At 44.0% G+C, this 21,502-nt stretch overlaps 1 protein-coding gene across 1 annotated transcript in view; it reads left to right on the top strand.

The window, feature by feature from the left end:
* LOC123508821 (hemolymph clottable protein-like) overlaps window positions 1-21,502 on the top strand; it is a gene marked incomplete in the record, with an annotated part of 154,330 nt that overhangs the window by 114,638 nt on the left and 18,190 nt on the right. The window contains 2 exon segments of the mRNA XM_045262747.1: window positions 6,282-6,407; window positions 6,574-6,698. Of these exon segments, the coding sequence (XP_045118682.1) occupies window positions 6,282-6,407; window positions 6,574-6,698 (251 nt within the window).

The raw sequence follows: 21,502 nt of genomic DNA, 5'->3' as shown, positions 1-21,502 counted from the left end.
GACAGATATTTAGCGCAAACTAAAAAGACAAAAAAATGAAAAATAACGAAACAATAACATCATAGAGACTCAAAATATTTTTGGATTCAGATATATAAATTTAGAGACGATAAACCTAAACACACTAAATACATACAGGATGTAGATAAAAAGAAGAAAAGTGCAATATTATGAAAAGAACATGAAAAATAATTTTTTAGAATAATCCTTGAAGAAGCTAACTTTGATAATAATTTTTTTTTTTTATGCAGGAGGGAAGCCAGCCAAGGGCAACAATATATTAAGTAAAAAGGCCCATTTGAGGGCTGGTTCCCTTAAAAAGTAGTAAAAAATTAGCCAAAATTAAGGAACAAATGTCTTGAAACCTACCTCTTAAAAGAAGTCAAGTCATAGGAAGACGGAAATATAGAAGCAAGCAGAGAGTTGCGAGTTTACCAGAGAGAGGTATGAATGTTTGAGAGTATTGGTTAATTCTTCTGTTAGAGAGTTGGATAGAATAGGGGGTGACAGGAAGAAGAAAGTCTTGTGCAGCGAGGACGCAAGAGGAGTGGAGGCATGCAGTCAATAGAACAATTAGCATGAATATAGCGATAAAAGATAGAAAAAGATGCAACATTTTGGCGGTGAGAAAAAGCCTGAAGACAGTTAATCAAAGGAGAGGAGTTGATGAGATGAAAAGTTTTTTATTCCACCCTATCAAATAAAACTGTGAGTGGAACCCCCTCAAACATGCGAAGAGTACTCCATACAGGGGCGGATAAGGTCCTTGTAAAGAGTTAACAGTTGGAAGGGCGAGAAAAACTGGCGGACACGCCTCAGAATGCCTAACTTCATAGAAGCTGTTTTAGCAAAAGATGAGATGTGAAGTTTCCAGTTAAGATTATGAATAAAGGACAGACCGAGGATATTCATTGTAGAAGAGGGAGACAGTTGAGTGTCATTGAAGAAGAGGGGATAGTTGTCTGGAAGGTTGTGTCGAGTTGATAGATGGAGGAATTGAGTTTTTGAGGCATTGAAAACTACTAGATTTTCTCTGCCCCAATCGGAAATCTTAGAAAGATCGGAAGTCAGGCGTTCTGTGGCGTCCCTGCGTGATCTGTTGACTTCCTGAAGGGTTGGACGTCTCTGAAAGAACGTGGAAAGATGTAGGGTGGTATCATCAGCGTAGGAGTGGATAGGGCAAGAAGTTTGGTTAAGAAGGTCATTAATGAATAATAGAAAGAGAGTGGGTGACAGGACAGAACCCTGAGGAACACCACTATTAATAGATTTAGGAGAAGAACAGTGGCCGTCTACCACAGCAGCAATAGAGCGGTCGGAAAGGAAACTTGAGATAAAGTTGCAGAGAGAAGGATAGAAGCCGTAGGAGGGCAGTTTTGAAATCAAAGCTTTATGCCAGACTCTATCAAAAGCTTTTGATATGTCTAACGCGACAGCAAAAGTTTCACCGAAATCTCTAAAAGAGGATGACCAAGACTCAGTAAGGAAAGCCAGAAGATCACCAGTAGAGCGACCTTGACGGAAGCCATACTGGCGATCAGACAGAAGATTGTGAAGTGACAGATGTTTGAGAATCTTCCTATTCAGGATAGATTCAAAAACTTTAGACAAGCAAGAGATTAAAGCTATAGGACGGTAGTTTAAGAGATTAGAATGGTCGCCCTTTTAAGAACAGGCTGAATGTAAGCAAACTTCCAGGAGGAAGGAAAGGTAGAAGTCGATAGGCATAGTTGAAAGAGTTCGGCCAGGTAAGGTGCAAGCACGGAAGCACAGTTTTTGAGAACAATAGGAGGGACCACATCAGGTCCATAAGCCTTCCGAGGATTTAGGCCAGCGAAGACATGAAAAACATCATTACGAAGAATTTTTGATTGAAGACAGGAAATAGTCAGAGGGAAGAGGAGACGGAGGGACAAACCCAGAATGATCCAAGATGCAGTTGTTAGCAAAGATTTAAGAGAAGAGTTCAGCTTTAGAAACAGATGAGCACTAAATTAAAAACTAGCAGGACGGTCAACTCCACACAGTTTGTACCTATTACTGTCTTTCACATTTTTCTTCCCCCATCCCCCAACTGTCTCTCATAAATGTTCAATGTATTTTCTTCACCTTTTTCTGTTCAACGTGATCTAACCATTCCCACCTTGGCTACAACACGCTATTGAAGTTTCAAAAAACCCGATATTACATCTAGTGAAAATTACTAACTTTGGCGAAGGCAGAAACCAAACTACAAAAGAGAGAAGGACAGATAAGATATAAAGAAAATATTTTCAAAAAGCCAACAAATGGTGAAATAGTTATGAAAATTGATGAAACACACATACACATACATAATACCAGACGGACGTCCACGCTGCGCTCCGCTCTGAAATTATATCAAGCCGCCAAGAATATCTTTTACCTAGAGTGTTAACCAAAGGCAAGAAAAATGTTTTAGTGCTGTCCCGTCTAGCTGGTAGGATTAAAAATGTCAACAACATGAGAAAAGGCACAAGAAACAAAATAGTGAGATCCAAAATGGACAAAGGCGAGGAGTGTTTATTTACACCTACCTCCGCTATATTTGAACTTTCTAGACAGGATTTCTCAGGATTTAGACTGGAGGAGAGGTTTGATAAGCGAAACACCAGAGAAAGCCTACAGAAGAAACTATGATGACTTGAAAAACAAAGTTTATGCAAGTGAAAAGAAAATGGAAGATAATGAAGATTAAGTGAGGAAAATAAGTGAAAAGCAAAATCGTTGGAAGATGGACTGGGACCAGTAGAAAGTTAGTTTTAAAAACTTTATAGAAGAATCGGCCAAGGAAAGGGAATAGGAGGTTACCAAGACAGTAGTAAAAGTAATTAAGAAAAAGGGAAATTTGGTTAGGGATACTGTGGGAAAGAAAAAAAAGTGCTTTGATATCTTTGGATTAAAGGGAAAAAGTTATGCCAATTAGACATGAAAGAGAAGAATATAAGAAAAAAGCAGGCTGAGAAAATAGTAATAGAGGTGAAAGATGATGAAGAAGACGAGAGATTGAGTGAAGAAATTGAAGAAGTCTATAGACTGGGGAAATATGAGGAGGGAAAAACGCGCCCGTTAAAAATTTGAATAAGATCGTAAGCAGACGCTGAGGATAACCTGGCAGGCTCATGGAGATTGGGAAGGAAAGAAGCGTTAAAATGTATGGTTGAGACGCGATGTAAATGAAGAGGAAAGAGCTAAACTCAGGAACCTATGATAAACGGCCAAGAAAAATAAACATAACAGAACAGCAGAGTAGAGGACGAGCTACTACTGGAGGGTCAAAAACATGAGATTGAGGAAGTGGTACACAAGCAGGGAGAACAAAAGAGAAGTAAGTATCACTGTAGAAGAGGAAGAGTATAAAAAGTTGCATTCACAAACGTAAATGCTATTTTAACGGCAAAAATAGAGTTGAATGATTAGGAGAAAACAAGCCTGACATCGTGGGATTAACGGAGACAAAATTGTATGGAGGACTTGAAGCATTGGACCTTGAAGAAAACAGCCACAATATATGGAAGAATAATAAAAAAAAAAAAAAAGGAGTGATGCTACTTGTAAAGAATGAGATGCAAATGGATGAAATAACTTATGGAGAAGGGAGTGCCGAAGTGTTACAACCACGAGTAAGAATTCAAGGAAAAGAAAAAGGAACTTTGCCGTTGTTTATGTCCCACCCAGAACAAACTCATGGGGAAATTAAGAATACGGGAACATGCTTAATGATACCAGAAAATGTTTACAAAGAGTAAGTGAAAAGAATAAAAAAAATGACAATGATGGGTGACTTTAATTGCAAAGAAATAATGAAACATGTGCCAATCAAGAAAATAGACAAGCCTAGACATTGTTTGACAGAAGATGTGAGTTAGCAAGGAAGGAAAGAGAAAAAGCCTTGAATAGATGGAGAAAAAGTAGAAGACCAAATCATTCGTTCGACTACGCCCTGGAAAAAAAAAATAAATAAATAAAAATAAATAAATAAATAAATAAAAAAAACAAGTACGTCAAGATTCCGAGAATGGAACAGAAAACTACGAGAAGGATATAGCGGATAAATGTAAGGACCAGCCAAAATTGTTTTACAGATATGTAAACGGCAAGCTAAAGAACATAGGAGAAATAAGCAAACTAATATACAATAATAAAACGCACGAAGACCCAGAAGATATGGCGGGAATGATGAACAACTACTTCCAGTCAGTCTTCATCAGAGAAAGCGACTTCCAATGTCAAACACCAGTGGAATTAACTGATGGTGTTTGTGAAATACAAGTGTCAGCAGAAGCAAGGAAAATAAAAAAAGAGCAATTATTTTAGACGGAAGAAAAGCCTCAGGTCCCGATTGAGTGTCAAACTAGATTGTATTGAAATACAGTCATCAGTTAGCAGATTAAGTCCACAACATCATTATCAGTGCCTTAAAGTAGCAACAGACTAGAAAAGAGCAGATATTGTGCCCATATTCAAAGGGGGAAATAAACTAGACTGTGTCATTGACCAGTGTAATAGCAAAAATATGTGAAAGGATAATAAAAAAGAGATGGATGGAATATCTGGAGGTGAAAGGTATGTTGACAGATAGACAGTATGGATTCAGAAGAGGAAGATCATGTGTCACAAATTTAATAAGCTTTTACTCAAGAGTGGTTGACGTAGTGCAAGAAAGGGATGGCTGGGTGGACTCCATATACCTAGATCTAAAGAAGGCATTTGACAAGGTCCTGCACAAAAGGTTACAGTGGAAACTTGAACAAAATGGAGGACTAAAGGGAGGACTTCTGGAAGTAAATGGGTAACTTTTTAAAAGTCAGAGGAATGAGAACAATCATAAGAAATAAAAAAAAAAAAAATGGCCTGGAAGAGAGTCATAAGTGGATTTCTACAGGGGTTGGTATTAGCACCAATAATGTTTGCGGTATATGTGAACGATATAGCATCATCTGTTTGCAGATGATGCTATATCGTTCTGAAGTCTGCAGAAAAAGACCTAGAAATAACCATTGTGGATAACATGTCACCAGAAAAGCACTTAAACAGAATTACAGGAAATGCCTATGAACTTTTGAAAAATATAAAGGTGGGATTCACTTACGTTGACGAAGATATAATAAAGAAAACTGTTAACGACTCTAAAACACCCAAAATTAGAATATGCAGCTACAATATGGTCACTGAACAAAAAGAAACACATAAGGAAACTAGAGAGAATACATAGGGCAGCAACAAAGCTTCCCCCAAGTTCAAATGAACGGTCACATGATGAAAGACTATAAATACTAAGTCTTACAACCTTAGAACAGAGAAGAGAAAGAGGAGATCTAATAGCAGTGTACAGAGCGATGAATAGACTAAAGAAATTATATAGAAAAGACTTACTGATCTGAGACAACAGTGACACAATAAGACATGCTAAGAAATTAAGAAAAGACAATTGCAGGAGAGATATCAAGAAGTGCATCTTTCACAATAATGTGTAGAGGTATGAAACGGTTTAGATGAGAGTCATTGAAGCAAGGACAGTCAGTAAGTTCAAAGAAATGTTGGATTTACATAGATATGAAGACGGGACAGCACGAGCATAGCTCTTTTCCTGTATGTTACAACAAGGTAAATACAACTAGGTAAATACACACACACACACACACACACACCCTGCTTAGTGTAGTGGTTAGTATAATTGGCTCACAATCGAGAGGGCCTGGATTCAAGTCCCGGGTGTGAAAAGACAAATGGGTGAGCCTCTTATGTGTGGCCCCTGTTTACCTAGCAGCAAGTAGGTGTGGGATGTTACTCGAGGGATTGTGGCCTCGCTTTCCCGATGTGTAGAATGTGTTGTGGTTTTAGTCCTACCCGAAGATGGATCAGTATAAACTCTGAGCCTGCTCCGTAGGGGAAAGGCTGGCTGCGTGACCAACTAACAAGTGTGGTGAATAACACACACACACACACACACACACACACACACACACACACACCGTGTAGTGTAGTGGTAAGCAAACTCGTTTCACAATCGAGAAGGTCCGGGTTCGAGTCCTGGGCGCCGCGAGGCAAGTGAGCAACCCTCTTAAAGTGTAATCTCTGTTCACCTAGTAGCAAGTAGGTATGCGATGTAACTCGAAGGCCTATGAGTTCTGAGCTCGCTCTGTAATGGGGAAGGCTGGCTGGGTGCAGCGAACGACCGTGGTGAATTACACACAAAACACACACACACACACACACACACACACATTAACATATTATATTATATTGTGTACATTACTTAGGGTATGTTCGGAGTAAGTCCTGCAGCTGTACAAAATATCCTGTCAGCGGAGGATACTTGTGTTGGAGACTTAGGGAAGAGGCGGCCAATCTACGACCTAATTATTGGTGCTGTAACGTGGACACAGGTGAAATCATGTTTTACTTAATTCCGATACAATGAAATATTGAAACTTATTCATTTACTTTCTGTTTGTATTTTTAACTATTGTGCATATTGTGCATGGACAACCAATTTTACATTCTATATATCATATGTTATTCGGTTAATCAAGATTACTGTTCTATCTCCAGGATTTCAGGCATTTGTATAGAGCTGTCGAAGATCTCACCTTAAATCAGCTACAGTCTCTTTCAACTGCTAATGTGAAAATAGAAGGTGACCGACCAGACAACGAGCTTATCATCCGGGGTGTTTTGTAAGTAAAATAAAAACTAAATTAGTTTAAATTATAGATTTGTGCCATATAAGACATATGACTTATATTGATATTAATAGAGCATCCATCCAATCTCTTGCCACACATTAAGATCCGAAAAGTGAAACAAACTACAAACAAGAAAAAATTCTCTAAGAAATATGTTGCAGCAATATCACACAATCAAACACAGACTAAGCCTACAAGGAAAGTATAGAAACAGTATGGAAAAGAAGTAAAACAAAAACATCAGCAAAGTGGAATGCAAAGAAGAGTATGCCAAAGAGGTTAGATATTTAGATAGCTTGTTCTGTGCCAGAGATCGGAAATATAGGAAGAGGCTTTGTTTGCTGGAGATTAGGGGACTACCAAGCAGCTAGGCTCAACACATGCTTGGGAGATGATTGGACCAAATCTATTGTTATTATCAGCGCAGGAGGGAATGATCTTGATAAGATAAGGAGTGAGGAGTACTTTAGGAAGCTTAGACAAGTTTTAGATAAGATTAGGAACAAGGGTGGGATACTGGGATTCCTAAGGTGTGCGGTGTCTTACCGAGGAGAGGATATGGTGCTAAGTGGTTGCCCAGGGCTGTTGCAGTGAATTGCAGGTTTGCAGATCATTGTAAGAGCAATAAATTGGCATTCATTGACAACTGGTACCTCATCTATTTTAAGAACACCTTGTATGCCAGGGATGGAGTGCATTTATCATGCCAGGGTGTTCGAGTTTTGGCTGGAATATTTGAGTACGATGTTAATAGCTCTCCAGTGGTCTTTTCCTTAGTCAGGAAAGAAAAAAGGTTTGTAGGAACGATAGGAAAGACAGAGTAGTGAAATCTAGAAAAGTAAGTAGATCTGCGGAAACGGGGAATAGTTTAATAAGTATTTATTACACAAATTGTAGAATTATTTTGTTTTTTAAGATAGATTTCCTTAGAGCAAGGTTTCTCAACCTTGGTGTTTGCAAACCCCCAAGGAGTTCACAAGATTTCCAAGGGTATTTAGATGGCCAATTTAATAACATCCTCTGCAGTAGCATTGCATATCGAGTTACTGTCAATCACTAAATTAACATTCTGTTTAATGTCAGATTATTGGGGGGGGGGGGAGGGGAGCGGCATTGAAAGACACTCTGGGATCTTCTACATCTCCGTGGGATTCCTGCAACGATTATTGGTCTATTAACTAGCCTCTATTCCGGGACTGTGAGTGCTGTGAAGTGTGGAGGGGATGTGTCCTGCTTCTTCCCTGGCAAGAACTCAATGGGCGGACTGAAACACTGCAGTATAGACAGACACAGGCACACTGGGTGGAAAGGGACAGACACTGGGGTACACTTAGTTCCTTTATTGGCACACTGGGTGGAGGAAGACTGGCACACGCAGGTGCCTCACACACGCCATCACCGGCGCCCAAGCCACATGTAGCTATTACACTCTAGTACACCTGCGCACGACACCTGTAATACACTGTACACTCACTTAGGGGCTTTCCACGGCACTAATGGGGCAGAGAGGGCACGTATACGACGCGACAGGTAGGGAGGAGGCGAGTAAAACTAACGAGACAAGGTGGGGCAGCTGTCAGGCCTTCCAGAGCTCACTGTACGTAGGCTCACTCGCGTTATCCAGGCTCTCCTCGCGGTATCCAGGCCTTCCAGAGCTCACGCAGACCTCCTAGGGCTCAACCAAGCTTCCCTCGCAGCAATCAGGCCATTCTGAGCTCTTTGCAGGCCCACCCGGCTCACTGCAGTCTCCCTTGGCTCACTGCAGGCTTCATCAGAGCTCAGCCGGTGCTGATTGATGTCCTTCCATGTGAGCAAGGTGATGGAGATTCTGCAAGCTGTTGTCTCCGGGTCCTCTTTCTGCTCCTTGACGAGTTGGATGAATTCTAGCCCTAATTGTATTGCATCGATGGAAACTCTAGAGAGGGCGTCAAATACAGGGTTCTTCTTACCTTGCAGGTGTCGAAGGGAGCAATTAAGTTCGGCGATGGCGGAGAGATGACGGCTCTGGCGGAAGGACCATGCATCAGTTTGTTTTGTGAAGGCGTGTATAAAAGGCATGTGGCCCGTCTGAAATGTGAAGGTGATGCCCTCGAGAAAATTATGGAAGTGACAAATGGCTTGGTTCACTGTGAGGAGTTCATGATCGAAGGTCGAGTACATCCTTTCGGCCTTCAGTAGCTTACAGCTGAAGAAACCCAGGGGGCAGGACTGCCCTTGGACCACCTTTTCGAGGACAGCTCCAATGGTTGTGTTGCTGGCGTTCGTGGTGATCGGGAAAGCGAGGAGAGCTGTTGCGGCGAGAACGTCCTTGGCCTTCTGAAATGCCTCTGATTGAGGGCCACCCCATGTCAAGTCCTTGGGTTTCTCTGCCAGTGCATTGTATAAGGGGGTAATGATGGATGCAATTCTGGGAAGGAAACGATGGTAGAAGTTCACCAATTCAACAAACTCTTGCAGGTCCTTGACATGGTAGGTATGGGGAATTGCTTGATCGCTATAACCTTCTCTAGGGGAGGTGAAACACCTGCAGGAGTGAAGACCACCTCCTTGTCACAACGTGTTATGAGACCCTGCTGTAGGCGGTCTAACACTGTAGATATGAGCTGTAGGTGTTCCTGTTTGGAGGAAGAGTAAATGAGGCTGTCATCAATGTTGCACACACAGAAGGACAGATCACATAAAATGTTGTCTATGATCCACTAGAATGTGGCTCTGGCTTTTCTGAGGCCAAAATAGCTGTACTTGAAGATAAATGTACCAAAGTACAGTGGTTTTTGGGATTTCGTCTGTGTGCACTGGTACTTGGTAGTACCCTTTCAGTAGGTCGAGCTTGGAGGAAGGAGGTGGCGTCGGCGGTATCAGGCAGTTGGTAGTGGTCCGGTTCTGTCTGCATGTTGAGGTGCCTATAATCTCCACAGGAGTGGAGGGAGCCATCCTTCTTCGTCACTGTGTGCAGAGGCAATGCCCAAAGACTTGATGCCTTTTGACAGATTCCTAGGCGCTCCAACTCTGCGAAGGCCTGCTTTGCTGCAACAAATTTGTCGGGTGACAACCGGTGAACCCTAGAGAACACTGAAGGTCCTGATGTTTTGATGTGGTGATAGATGCCATGTTTGACAGGAACCTGAGTGTTGACGAAGCTCAGGCTTGAATATGTTAAAGTAGGAGATGCGGAGGTGTGCGAAGTCATCCGTAGCATCAGTCACCTGAATGGCGAGGTCATCCGGGGCAGCTGCGATGGGGGTGGCGGCAAGGGAAGCTGTATCGAGCAACTTGCCACTGCAAACGTCGACGTGGAGCTGGTAAGTGGCAAGGAAATCTGCTCCGAGGAAAGGTCGGTTCACGTCGGCCACCACGAAATTTCATCCATATGTGTGGTTGCCAATATGGATGTTGGGGTGCTGATGGCAGTACATGGGAATCAGCGTGCCATTGGCTGCCGAGAGTCTAATGTCATGCTGTGGTAGATGGGGCTTCTTACACTGAGAGGCTGGCAGCGCTGGTGTCCACCGGGAAGCCGACGCCAGTTATGGGGTCGTGCAGGAAAAAAGTAGGGGTACCACCAGGGACCGCCTCGGCCGCCTTAAATGAATTTTTGGTCAGGTACAACCTTGTCTGCAGTTTCTAACATCAGGGCCAAACATGGCGTGAAAATAGCATAGGCCATCAGCAAACCTTCCACTGGTATGCTGCTGTCATGGTTGTGGCTGAAACTTAGGCTGCTGTCATACTAGAGGCTGGTGGGAACATGCTGAAGCGTGGTTGATTACTGCAATGTCATCCTCCTCCGGTAGGGGTGCTGTTGATGAGGCATAAGGCGCAGTGTTGATGTGATGGCCCGCTGCAGCCTGTGCATCACTTAAGCGGTTTGCCATCTGCTGTGGGTCGGCTTCGTCCATCCCTTCTGCGTCTGGTATGACTGCATGAATGGATTCTGGGAGTGGGAGGAGCCAGAGGGCAGGCAACAAGTCCAGCTTTCTGTCTGATCCGTTGGCTGCTGAGAGAGGTTTTGCCAATGCTTTCATCTCGAGGAGGGCCTCAGAAGGCCTCAGGTCATCGAGGGCCTGCTTGGACAGTTGCAAGAGCTATGTTACTTGCAATGGTGCTGACAGAGTGAAGCGTTGCAGGAGGAAAGTCTTGAGGTCGCTGTATTCAATGGCAGTGTCGCCCTTGGATATCAGACACTCCGAGATGCGGAGAAAGAGTTCATCAAGGAGAGACGCAAGGACGTGGTTTGCCTGGGTCGTTGAACTAGTTATCTTCTTCAGGCGGAATTGCACCCCTGCCCGCCTGAACCACGTGGGGGCATCGATCGCCGAAAATTTAGGAAACTTGACTTGTGTTGCCGTTGACGTAACGCAGTCAGACTGCATGTCGAAGGTTGAGAGCGTTGCGAGGTAAAGAGCGTCACTCCAGGGTCACCAATGTAGCCTGCCACTACTAACACAAACTGAGTAGTGGAGAGGCGAACAGAAACGACCGGTGACCACTCAGAAACTGGTTTATTTCGACAAAATCAGGAATATTTATAACGTAGTGTCGATAACAGGGGAGTAACGTGGACCAATCAGGATTGAGTTCACACTCACTCGGCTGGGCATTGCTGGAAACGAACCACGAGCGACGCTTCGCTCGCGCTGTCCTGCTGTGAATCTGGAATGTGGTTTGTAGGTGTCACGGGCAGGTCCAGTTCCACGCACCTACACCTCTCCACGGAGCTCACGTTCCTCTCCGTCCGGCTGTCCTTCCATGTCTCCCCGGTAACGATGTGCACCGAGAATCGATATACCGAAATACCGGTATTTCAACATCGGTATTATCGATATTTCAGGTATCAGAGCCACTTTGTTATACAACTTTACGGTGATTTTGTTTTCATACAGCGTACCAGTAAATTTTGTAGATATTTTGTTTCAGTATTATCATTTTTGGGGCAATTTCCTAATGTGAACGTTCCGTTCCGCCCGCTCTCCTCGTTTCTGGCTATTCCTTCGCAGCTCCAACCAGCTGATTTGACGTCATATATATGAAGCCATTCTATTGGACAACAAGAGAGAGAGAGAGAGAGAGAGAGAGAGAGAGAGAGAGAGAGAGAGAGAGAGAGAAGAGATATTAAATAGAAAAATATGGTAACGCTCTCTCTCTCTCTCTCTCTCTCTCTCTCTCTCTCTCTAAGATTTTCTGATTTATATCATACTTCCCAATGCTAATAAAATATAATAACAGTATTATAATATTTATGTTATACTCTCCACAGTGAGAAATGGCAAATAGGACCAAGGCGTAAAAACCATGGGGACTCCCCCAGTGATGCCACATCTCCATAGTCCACAGATCATCGGCCCGCTCTCTCTCTCTCTCTCTCTCTCTCTCTCTCTCTCAAGAAGTACCCATTGATGCTGTAAATAAATATCTTAGCTTGGCTATGAAGGTGGCCATGTAGCGATCGAGCTTAAAGTAGTGGAATGATGCATAGTGAGAAAGTGTGTCTGGACGCCAAGAATTCCTTCACTTGTGAAGGAAGCGACAACGTCACCCTCCCCCGCTCATATGCCACGTTTACGACTGGGGAAATGAAAGTTACGAAACCTTTATACAAAATACAAAAAACACCCTTTGATTTTAGCTCAGTGGTGGTGTGGGACGAAAGTTATAATAATTCTGGAAATGCACTAATTTATATAGCAACACAAAGAGTGAAAGAAAAACAGAGGCAGAGATTACATAGGATGAGCGGGGCTGGGGGGTTTAGTGAAAAAAGTAGACGGTGACAATGACGACACACCCTATCGGCCCTTCCCTTCTCAATGGGGGTTGACATCCGCTACTCAGTCACAGGCTACTTTTCAAACCCAGCTGCAGAAGTGACCAATGAATGTGTACTGCAGCCTATTTAGAGAAATGATTACCCTAAACATTTTGTGATGTATGAGTGAATAATATTTTCTAGAGAAGCGGAGATCTGGCCGATGCACTATCATCTTATCATGTTCAAGGAAGTCACCATTGAATAAACAATCATGTGTGAAAATTTCATGTCATTCAGATGAATACAATTAGCAAAACAAGGACGAATTTTGTTTTACACTTCAGAAATCTCCACAAAATCGGTATAAACTCTGATCGACTTTTGTTTGGTAGCATTTAAAACTACAATAAAAATGTAATTTTTCTGTTGGAATTAGATTTTTGATAATGTCAATAGAAAATGAAATAAAAGAAAGAAAGGCGGGCAGTTTAACTCGGACTTTAGTCCTTGGATCGGTCAGAGTCCGACTTATCGCGAAATTCGAGTTATCAGGTTCAGATATATATATATATATATATATATATATATATATATATATATATATATATATATATATATATATATATATATTCGTTAACTAAAACCATTTTCCCCATGGGAATCAACCAGACGCACAACTTGATTTTCTTAACACTGTATATTTTAAACAATCTGCGTAATTTGAAAGAAAATAAAAGATCTTGTACATTGTTATTTTGAAATCTTATTATCTGAACACGCATCAATCGAGAAATACCTGTATATATAATTTAATTAATTGATAATAAAGGAAAATTATATGTACAAATAAATAAATTTAATTAATAAATAATTTTATTAATTGATAATAAAGGAAAATTATATGTACAAATAAAGAAAGAAAATAAAATAAATAAATAAATAAATAAAAAAAATAAAAATTATATATATATATATATATATATATTATTATTATTTTTTTTTTTTTACGAAGGGAAGAGGAGCCGGCCAAGGCAAAAAAAAAAAAAAAAAAAAAAAAAGATAGAAAAAAAGGTCCACTTGAGTGCTGGCTCTCTAAAGTGTAAAAGCGTCAGCCAAAATTGGGGAGCAAATGCCTCGATAACTCCCTCTTAAGAGAAGACAAGTCGTACAGATGCAGGGAGAGAGTTCCAGAGTTTACCAGTGAAAGGCATGAATGATTGAGAGCACTAGTTAACTCTTGCGTTAGAGGGTTGGACAGAATAGGGATGAGAGGAAGAAGAAAGCCTTGTGCAGCGAGGCCGAAGGAGGAGGGGAGGCATGCTGTTAGCAAGATTAGTAGAACAGTTAGCACGAAAATAGCGATAAAAGATAGAAAGAGATGCAACATTTCGGCGGTGAGAAAGAGCCTGAAGAGTGTTTGTTAGTGTAGGCGATGATAAGAAAAGTATTTGATTCCATCCTATCTAGTAAAACTGTGTGATTGGAACACTCCCAAACATGCGAAGAGTACTCCATACACGGGCGGATAAGGCCTTTATACAGAGTAAGGAGTTAGAGAGGCGAGAAAAACTGGCGCCTCAGAACACCTAACTTCATAGAAGCTGTTTTAGCAAGAGATGAGATATGAAGTTTCCAGTTAAGATTATGAGCAAAGGACAGACCGAGGATATTCATTGTGGAAGAGGGAGACAATTGTGTGTCATTGAAGAAGAGGGGATAGTTGTCAGGAAGGTTGTGTCGAGTTGACAGATGGAGAAATTGAGTTTTTGAGGCATTGAAAACTACTAGATTTTCTCTGCCCCAATCGGAAATCTTAGAAAGATCGGAAGTCAGGCGTTCTGTGGCGTCCCTGCGTGATCTGTTGACTTCCTGAAGGGTTGGACGTCTCTGAAAGGACGTGGAAAGATGTAGGGTAGTATCTTTCAGCGTAGGAGTGGATAGGGCAAGAGGTTTGGTTAAGAAGGTCATTAATGAATAATAGAAAGAGAGTGGGGGACAGGACAGAACCCTGAGGAACACCACTATTAATAGATTTAGAACAGTGGCCGTCTACCACGGCAGCAATAGAGCGGTCGGAAAGGATGGATTTTGGATGGATTTTAATTTTAGGCGCCGCAACATCTACGGTCATATGGCGCCTCTACAATAATGTAAAAAGACAAAATTGTTGATAAAAACAACTAAAAGCAATTAAAACCAATACCATAGCTAAAAAAAAAAAAAAAAAAAAACTACAATAATATACATAAACCATTAAAATACATATATTAAAATTAAATAAAAATCACAGCTTTGGGAGAAGGCCAGCTTCTCCCAAAAATCTAAAAACGTCATGGCCTTGGGCCAGACACTTTGGTCCAAGGACCTTTGAGATATAATAGACACCGCTATCTCTACCGCGACAGCGGTAGAGGTAGCGGTGTCGTAACTCTATCAAACTAGGGCACTCTACCAATAGGTGCCGCACGGTAAGCGGCACCAGGCAGTCATCACAGTAAGGTTGAGGGTCCCTGGTCAACAGGTACCTCTGTGTAAGGTACGTGTGACCTATACGCAGTCGCGCCAATAAAGTCTGTAAACGTCGATCTCGAACATGGGTGTATGTCCAGTGAGGGATAGAGGAAATAGTGATCTCTCCCATTTTCGAGGTTGCGACCCCCGTTAGCCATCTCCTCTGCCAGATTGCTGCAACTGCCTCACGAATTAGAGGAAAGACATCTCGAAACGGAACAGACGCAGGAGATGGAGCGCGACTTGCTGCCTCTTTAGCGAGGCGATCTGCGTGTTCATTCCCTGGAACACCAACGTGACCAGGAACCCAACAGAACCCAACACGATATCCTCGTTGTGTAAGAAGGTATAGCCACTCCAGGGCTGATAAAACCAAAGGGTTAAAGGATATAGTGCAAGAGAGAGAAGTAAGAGCACTGCGACAGTCACTAAAAATTGTAAAAGACGAAACCGGTAGAGTAAAAATTATTTGTAAAGCTAGGACTATGGCAGACAGCTCCACTGAAGGAAGGCTGCCAGACCGATAAAAAGAGGGGAAAACCACACTAAATCCAACGCCTGAGTCGGATTTGGAGCCATCAGTAAAAACAGGGATATCATCAGAATGCATAAAAAAGTGTTCTAAAAACCGTGTGTGGGACAGAGCTGGCAGAAAATCCTTCTTGCCATCCATGGCAGGGCATAATGAGATAACAGGAAGCTGCCAATAACCAACTCGCGGGAGACGGAAAGAGTACACAGGAGTGGGGTCGATAGATAACTCTGCCATGAGATTTGCAACACGTAGGCCAAAAGGTTTAGGGAGACTCGGTCGAGTGACATACGCCTGCGAGCGCGAGTCCCGCAACATTGACACACAGGGGACAAAATCAGGCAGACGGTGGGTGCGAAACCAACACCGGAGCATCGAAGACTGGCGCCGGAGGTCGAGCGGCCAGAAACCAGCATCCACTAGAAGGCTAGGTATTGGAGATGTCCGAAATGCACCCGTAGCCAAGCGGACCCCAGCATGATGCACGGGGTCAAGCGAGCGTAGTCGTGCATCTGTTGCGGATGAGTAGATCTCACAGCCGTATTCCAGCTTCGGAAGTATGAGTGTACGGTGAAGCAACAGCAACGTGTCCCTGTCCGCACCCCAAGAGGTATGACTTAAAACCCGAAGAAGGGATAGTGCCTGCCGACAAGACGCCTTAAGAGAGCGAAATGGGGAACCCAGGTGAGACGGTTGTCAAATAAAAGGCCAAGATATCGAGTCGCCTCCACGCATGAGAGGCGTCTATTGGCGAGGTATAAATCCGGGTCTGGATGGACACCACGGTTGCGACAAAATGCATGGCTACGGTCTTCGAGGTGGAGAATCGAAAACCGTTCATGTTGGCCCAACTGGACACCCTATTGATCGCCAGTTGGAGCTTGCGCTCAATCAGTGACATCCTAGAAGCAGCAAAAGAGATGCACAAGTCGTCCACATATAAAGAACTGTGAATGCCATCCGGTAGAGTATCTATAACACCATTTATTGCAACTGCGAATAGCGTAACACTAAGAATACTTCCCTGTGGGACACCGTCATTTAAAGCTGTAGCATCGGAGAGAACACTCCCAACTCGAACCCGTAAAAAACGTCTGGATAAAAACTGCTGGATAAAAATAGGAAGGTGGCCACGAAGGCCAAAATTAAACAAAGACTGTAAAATGCCATGACACCAAGCCGTGTCGTAGGCCTTCTCCAGGTCAAAAAAGACTGTTACTTGATGGTGGTGATTAGCGAAGGCCTCACAAATGGAAGACTCTAGGGATAAAAGAGCATCAGTAGTAGACCTCATCTTTCGGAAGCCGTACTGTACCGGTGACTTTCCCCTCTCCAAATACCACATGAGTCTTATATTTACCATCTTTTCTAACACTTTGCAAATACAGGACGTTAAAGATATAGGACGGTAGTTCGTAGCCTGGAGATTATCTTTCCCAGGCTTCGGAAATGGGAGAACCACTGCCACAGCCCAAGAAGATGGAAAGTCACCGGTATGCCAAATCATATTATAAAGATTTAAAAGAAAGTTAAAAGCAGTGTCAGACATGTGGCGCAAGAAGGCATAAGGTATATCATCTGGCCCAGGAGAAGAGTCGTGACACTGGGACAAAGCAGTCCGCAACTCGGAAGCAGAGAAAGGGACATTATAAGACTCCCCTCCAGCGGAAGAAAAGTTTATGCCGAGAGATTCCATTCTCTGGCGGTGACGTGCGCCCGGAGCTGCAGGATGCCTCTGGGAAACACTGGCAAAGTGCTCCGCGAAGAGGTCAGCGACATTCCTAGGGTCTGCCACCGTTCGCCCAGCAGACAACAAAATTGGTGGGGAAGGAGCAGAATACTTCCCAGCAATTCGGCGGACTTTGTTGAAGACATCCGTAAGAGGGGTGCGGACGTTTATGGAAGAGACATAGGCTTTCCACGAGGCTCTTTGTGCCTCTTTCAAAATGCGGCGGGCCCGAGCTCGGCAGCGCCGAAAAGCTTCCAGGCACTGCGGGTCCCCACGATGTCGCCGGAGACGAGAGAAAGCTGCCCGTTTCTCTTTACCGCTGCAGTGCATGCTGCGTTCCACCAAGGAACGGGACGCTTAGTAAAGCGACCTGACGTCCTAGGGATTGTCTGAAGGGCTAAAGAAATAAAAAATCAGTAAAATAATCAACAGCCTCAGCACAAGTAGAAAAGTCAGCCAGCGGACGAATAAAAGAGCTAAGGTCTGTGAATCGACGCCAATCTGCCTTGTCTAAAACCCAGCGTGGTGGCCGGGACTGTGGCTCAGATTTCACAGATTGCAATAAAATCGGAAAGTGGTCACTACCGTGTAAATCCGGTAGGACTCGCCAATTAAAATCAAGGAAAGAATTAGATGTACAAAGAGAAAGATCGATAGCTGTAAAAGTCCCAGTAGGACTGTGGAAATGTGTAACATCCCCAGAATTTAAAATCTCCAATCCCTCATCCTCAATAAAAGAACCGATTAAAACCCCACGAGGATTACTAGCACCTTCATCCCACAATGGGTGACGGCCGTTAAAATCTCCCAACAAAGAAAAGGCGGAGTCAGCTGACGCACCAGGCCGTCAAGCTCACCCCTGGAGACAGGAAGCCGAGGAGGAGATATAAACTGCAGATGGTGTACAGTCGTCCCATAAAGACCTTAACAGCAACCACCTGAAGGGAGAGTTAAGTTGTACCGGGATAACAGGTATATCCTGACGGACTAGAATAGCTGTGCCACCGTGGTGGCCCTGGTCAGGAAAGGAGTGTTAAAAAGGCACGATAGCCAGGAGGACTAGAATAAGTACTATCACCTATCATAGTCTCTTGTAGAGCTACACAGGCTGGAGAGAACTCCGACAGCAAAGCTCGGAGTTCCCCCCACGAGGCGCGAAGGCCTCTACAGTTCCATTGTAGAAGCTTGAAGACGACTATTTGGGTGCAGTGGACGAGCGAGCCTTTTGAGGCTGCCCGTGACTGACCTGACTAGAAATAATCAAACGACGAGAAGACACCGGGAATTGAGGTGTGCCGGGTCGTTGGACCTCAGCCTTTCGGCTTATCGGTGGGTGATGCGAACTATCATCACTTTTACTGGTCCTCGGAGGACGAGGATCAGGCAGGACTGCACTTTCCGATACAGTTGGTCCACGAGGGACGGCTATGACAATATCATCGGACGTCTCCATGCTCAGACCGTCCTCATCATAAGAAGCCCGATCTGAGACGGAGGGCGTCACAGAAGGCTGGACAGAAACTACTGGAGCTACCCTAGCAGAGCGGTCCCTGGAGGACTCACGATTATAAGCACCGGGAGAAAACTTAGACTGCTTATGCTGAGCTAAATCTAACGACTCCGCAGAGCCGCGGTGCCGCTTAGTTAGACCCTTGAAAGGCTTAGGAGATACAGGTGGCAAATGGACATCTACTACATGGGTGACTTTGTTCAAGTCCGTATTTTCTCGTCACTTCTAAGAGATGACTCAACCGAGTCATCAGCCAAAATGGCAAACCTGTTAGCCAGATAAACAGTACCACCCGCCCCAACAGAGCGAGAGGTAGCAGGAGGAGTTGTCTTCGGACCGGCAGACTCAGCCGAAGAGCGAGCGGCCAATGAAGCATAGGATGTCGCACCAGTACCATCCTTCTGGCGGTACAGGAGTTCACGGCGGGCGCTACCGAGGCTGATAAACTGACTATTGGCAAGCTGTAGAATGTCCTGCTCCAGGCGATACCTGGGGCATTGCCTGGAACGTACCTGGTGAGCATCACGACAATGAAAACAATAAGCTGCACCATTGCAATGCTCCTCTGAATGCGAGTCGAGTGCAGAGCAATTACCACATCGGGAAGCTTCCTTACACGAGCTTTTCCCGTGACCGTACCCATAGCATGAGAAGCACTGAAGAGGGCGAGAAACAAAGCGCCTCACCCTAAGGTTGATAGGACCGATATTAACACGGTCAGGAAGGGTGGACCCAAAAAAGGTGAGAAGGACCATGTTGGAGGAGTTCCTCATCTTAGTCACCTTTTGTACTGAGCTAGGGCACATTGCTAGTATTTCCTCTTCTGGGAATTCATAGAGGTCTTGGCTATAAACACAACCTTTGCTATAGTTAAAGGTGGGATGAGCCTTAACAGTCTCAAACATGCTGTCAGAAGGGCATGGGAGATGTTGCAACATCCTAGCTTGCGTAAGATCTTTTGCTCGCACAAGCACCCCCTTCCCATACTTTTTCAGATTCCCTCAGGAATCGTGCCGATTTCTTTGGACAGGTACCGGGAGGCATGGATGAAATTCCACGCCCATTTCTATAGTACGCCACAAACCAACGTGGAGGTGGGATCTGGCGGACTGCTGGAACTGAATTCTCTAAATAGTTTTCAAAAACATTTGGGATGTAATCCATGTCACTGTCTGAAATATTACGTGACTGGAGAAATTCAGTTTTAAAGCCATGGCCGGCGAGGGCAGAGATGCTACATGTTCATAAGCTAAACGAGCTTCATCACATGACATAAACGTTACATAGCAGCGGTTAGAAGGAAAGTCCTTATCATAAACCAGTCGAATGCGAACAACCGTACCATACGCCTTGAGAAGTGAGTGCAAGGCATGATAGGAAAATGATGGATTAACATTTACCATTACAAGAGAGTCATATGCAGCAGAAATGCATCCCTCAAAAGAACTTCCAGAACAGGAGACTGCTGTGGGAGGCCCTTGTGGAGGGGAATCCTCCTCCTTACTCAGACCTGAAGATGACGTCTCGTGGGCCAGGTCAGCCACCTCACGAGAACCTGAATGTTTTTGTGTTTTCCCATAAAAACAGCTACACAAAAATTGGCTCCAGGGGCAAGGGAAACCACCTACTGGGACTACAATGGGAGGAGCGCTGGCTGCCGTGGACGGGTACCTCGTCCCCATGCGGACCAGTCGTTTTAAAAAGGCCCCACATGATACGAATGTTTGTCCACGACAGAGCTGAGACCCCTCCCAAAGCATCCCAGCCTGGACACCCAACCATCCAGCACAGGACAGCCCCTATTGGGCGATCCCTCCAGCGGGTGGCTCCGCTGGTCCACTGGCAGCCTACGTAGGAACCATTTAGTCTGGCCCCTCACTGGCGACCGTACTAGCATGGGTAGCCCTCTCCCCCTCGAAAGGGCAGAGCAGGGGCCTAAGCCCCCTCTAGCCTAGCTCGCCAGGTCACAGGGGCACGCAAGCCCCCACCACGACAAGGCGGTTCCCATCTGGGGTTTTACTCGAGAAAATGAGGAAATCATACAAGTGCTGCTATCTGTCGCAAAGAAAAGAAGAAAAATGAGTGAGGAATTAGGGAAGCGCCGTTGCTAAGACTATACTTCCCTATCAGCAATAGAATGGAATGTAAGCAAACGCTGCACCAGCTGATTCTCACCCTTTGGACACATCTGCATAATTTCTCATTTCAGAAGGTAATTTTTTTAAATAGTTAAATAATCAGTGCTTCAGAAGAATTGTGAGCATAGCTATAGCTCTTTGACTCAAACCTTTACGGATATGGTGTTAAGAGATTGCTTGTAGTTTGAGTTGGATAAATGAGAAATCAAGGAGTCGGAGTCGGAGATGGGCGTTTTGAGTACCGACTCTACAGATTGGCAAAAAACTGAATTTGGCTCTGGGATCAGAATATAGTTATTGGGAACTCCTTGGTGTATATTCTAATCACACCAGGCATCGTATGGGTCAGCGTAGGCCAACATTGGCAGTCATTTTGGTGTCTAGGGCGAGCGGGCTTGTGACTTCCCAAGATGTGGTGATGAAAATACTACTGGTCCTGAAACTTGGATAAGTCTGGGGCCAGAGGATTATAATTGTATCATTATAGTTAATTTAATAATGGCTTATTTTTTTTTCTCCCCGATTCTGGTGTGGTTAGGATGTTCATCTCATCGTTTGGGAGATACATAACATTACTCAACAAGGAAGCTGTAACACGGTATGGGAATGGGTGGTTTGTTTATGAT

Source organism: Portunus trituberculatus, chromosome 25 (genome assembly GCF_017591435.1).
Source record: "Portunus trituberculatus isolate SZX2019 chromosome 25, ASM1759143v1, whole genome shotgun sequence".
Taxonomy (NCBI): Eukaryota; Metazoa; Arthropoda; class Malacostraca; order Decapoda; family Portunidae; genus Portunus; species Portunus trituberculatus.
Note: the sequence above shows the minus strand (reverse complement) of the source record. Positions and strands in the feature narration are given on the sequence as shown.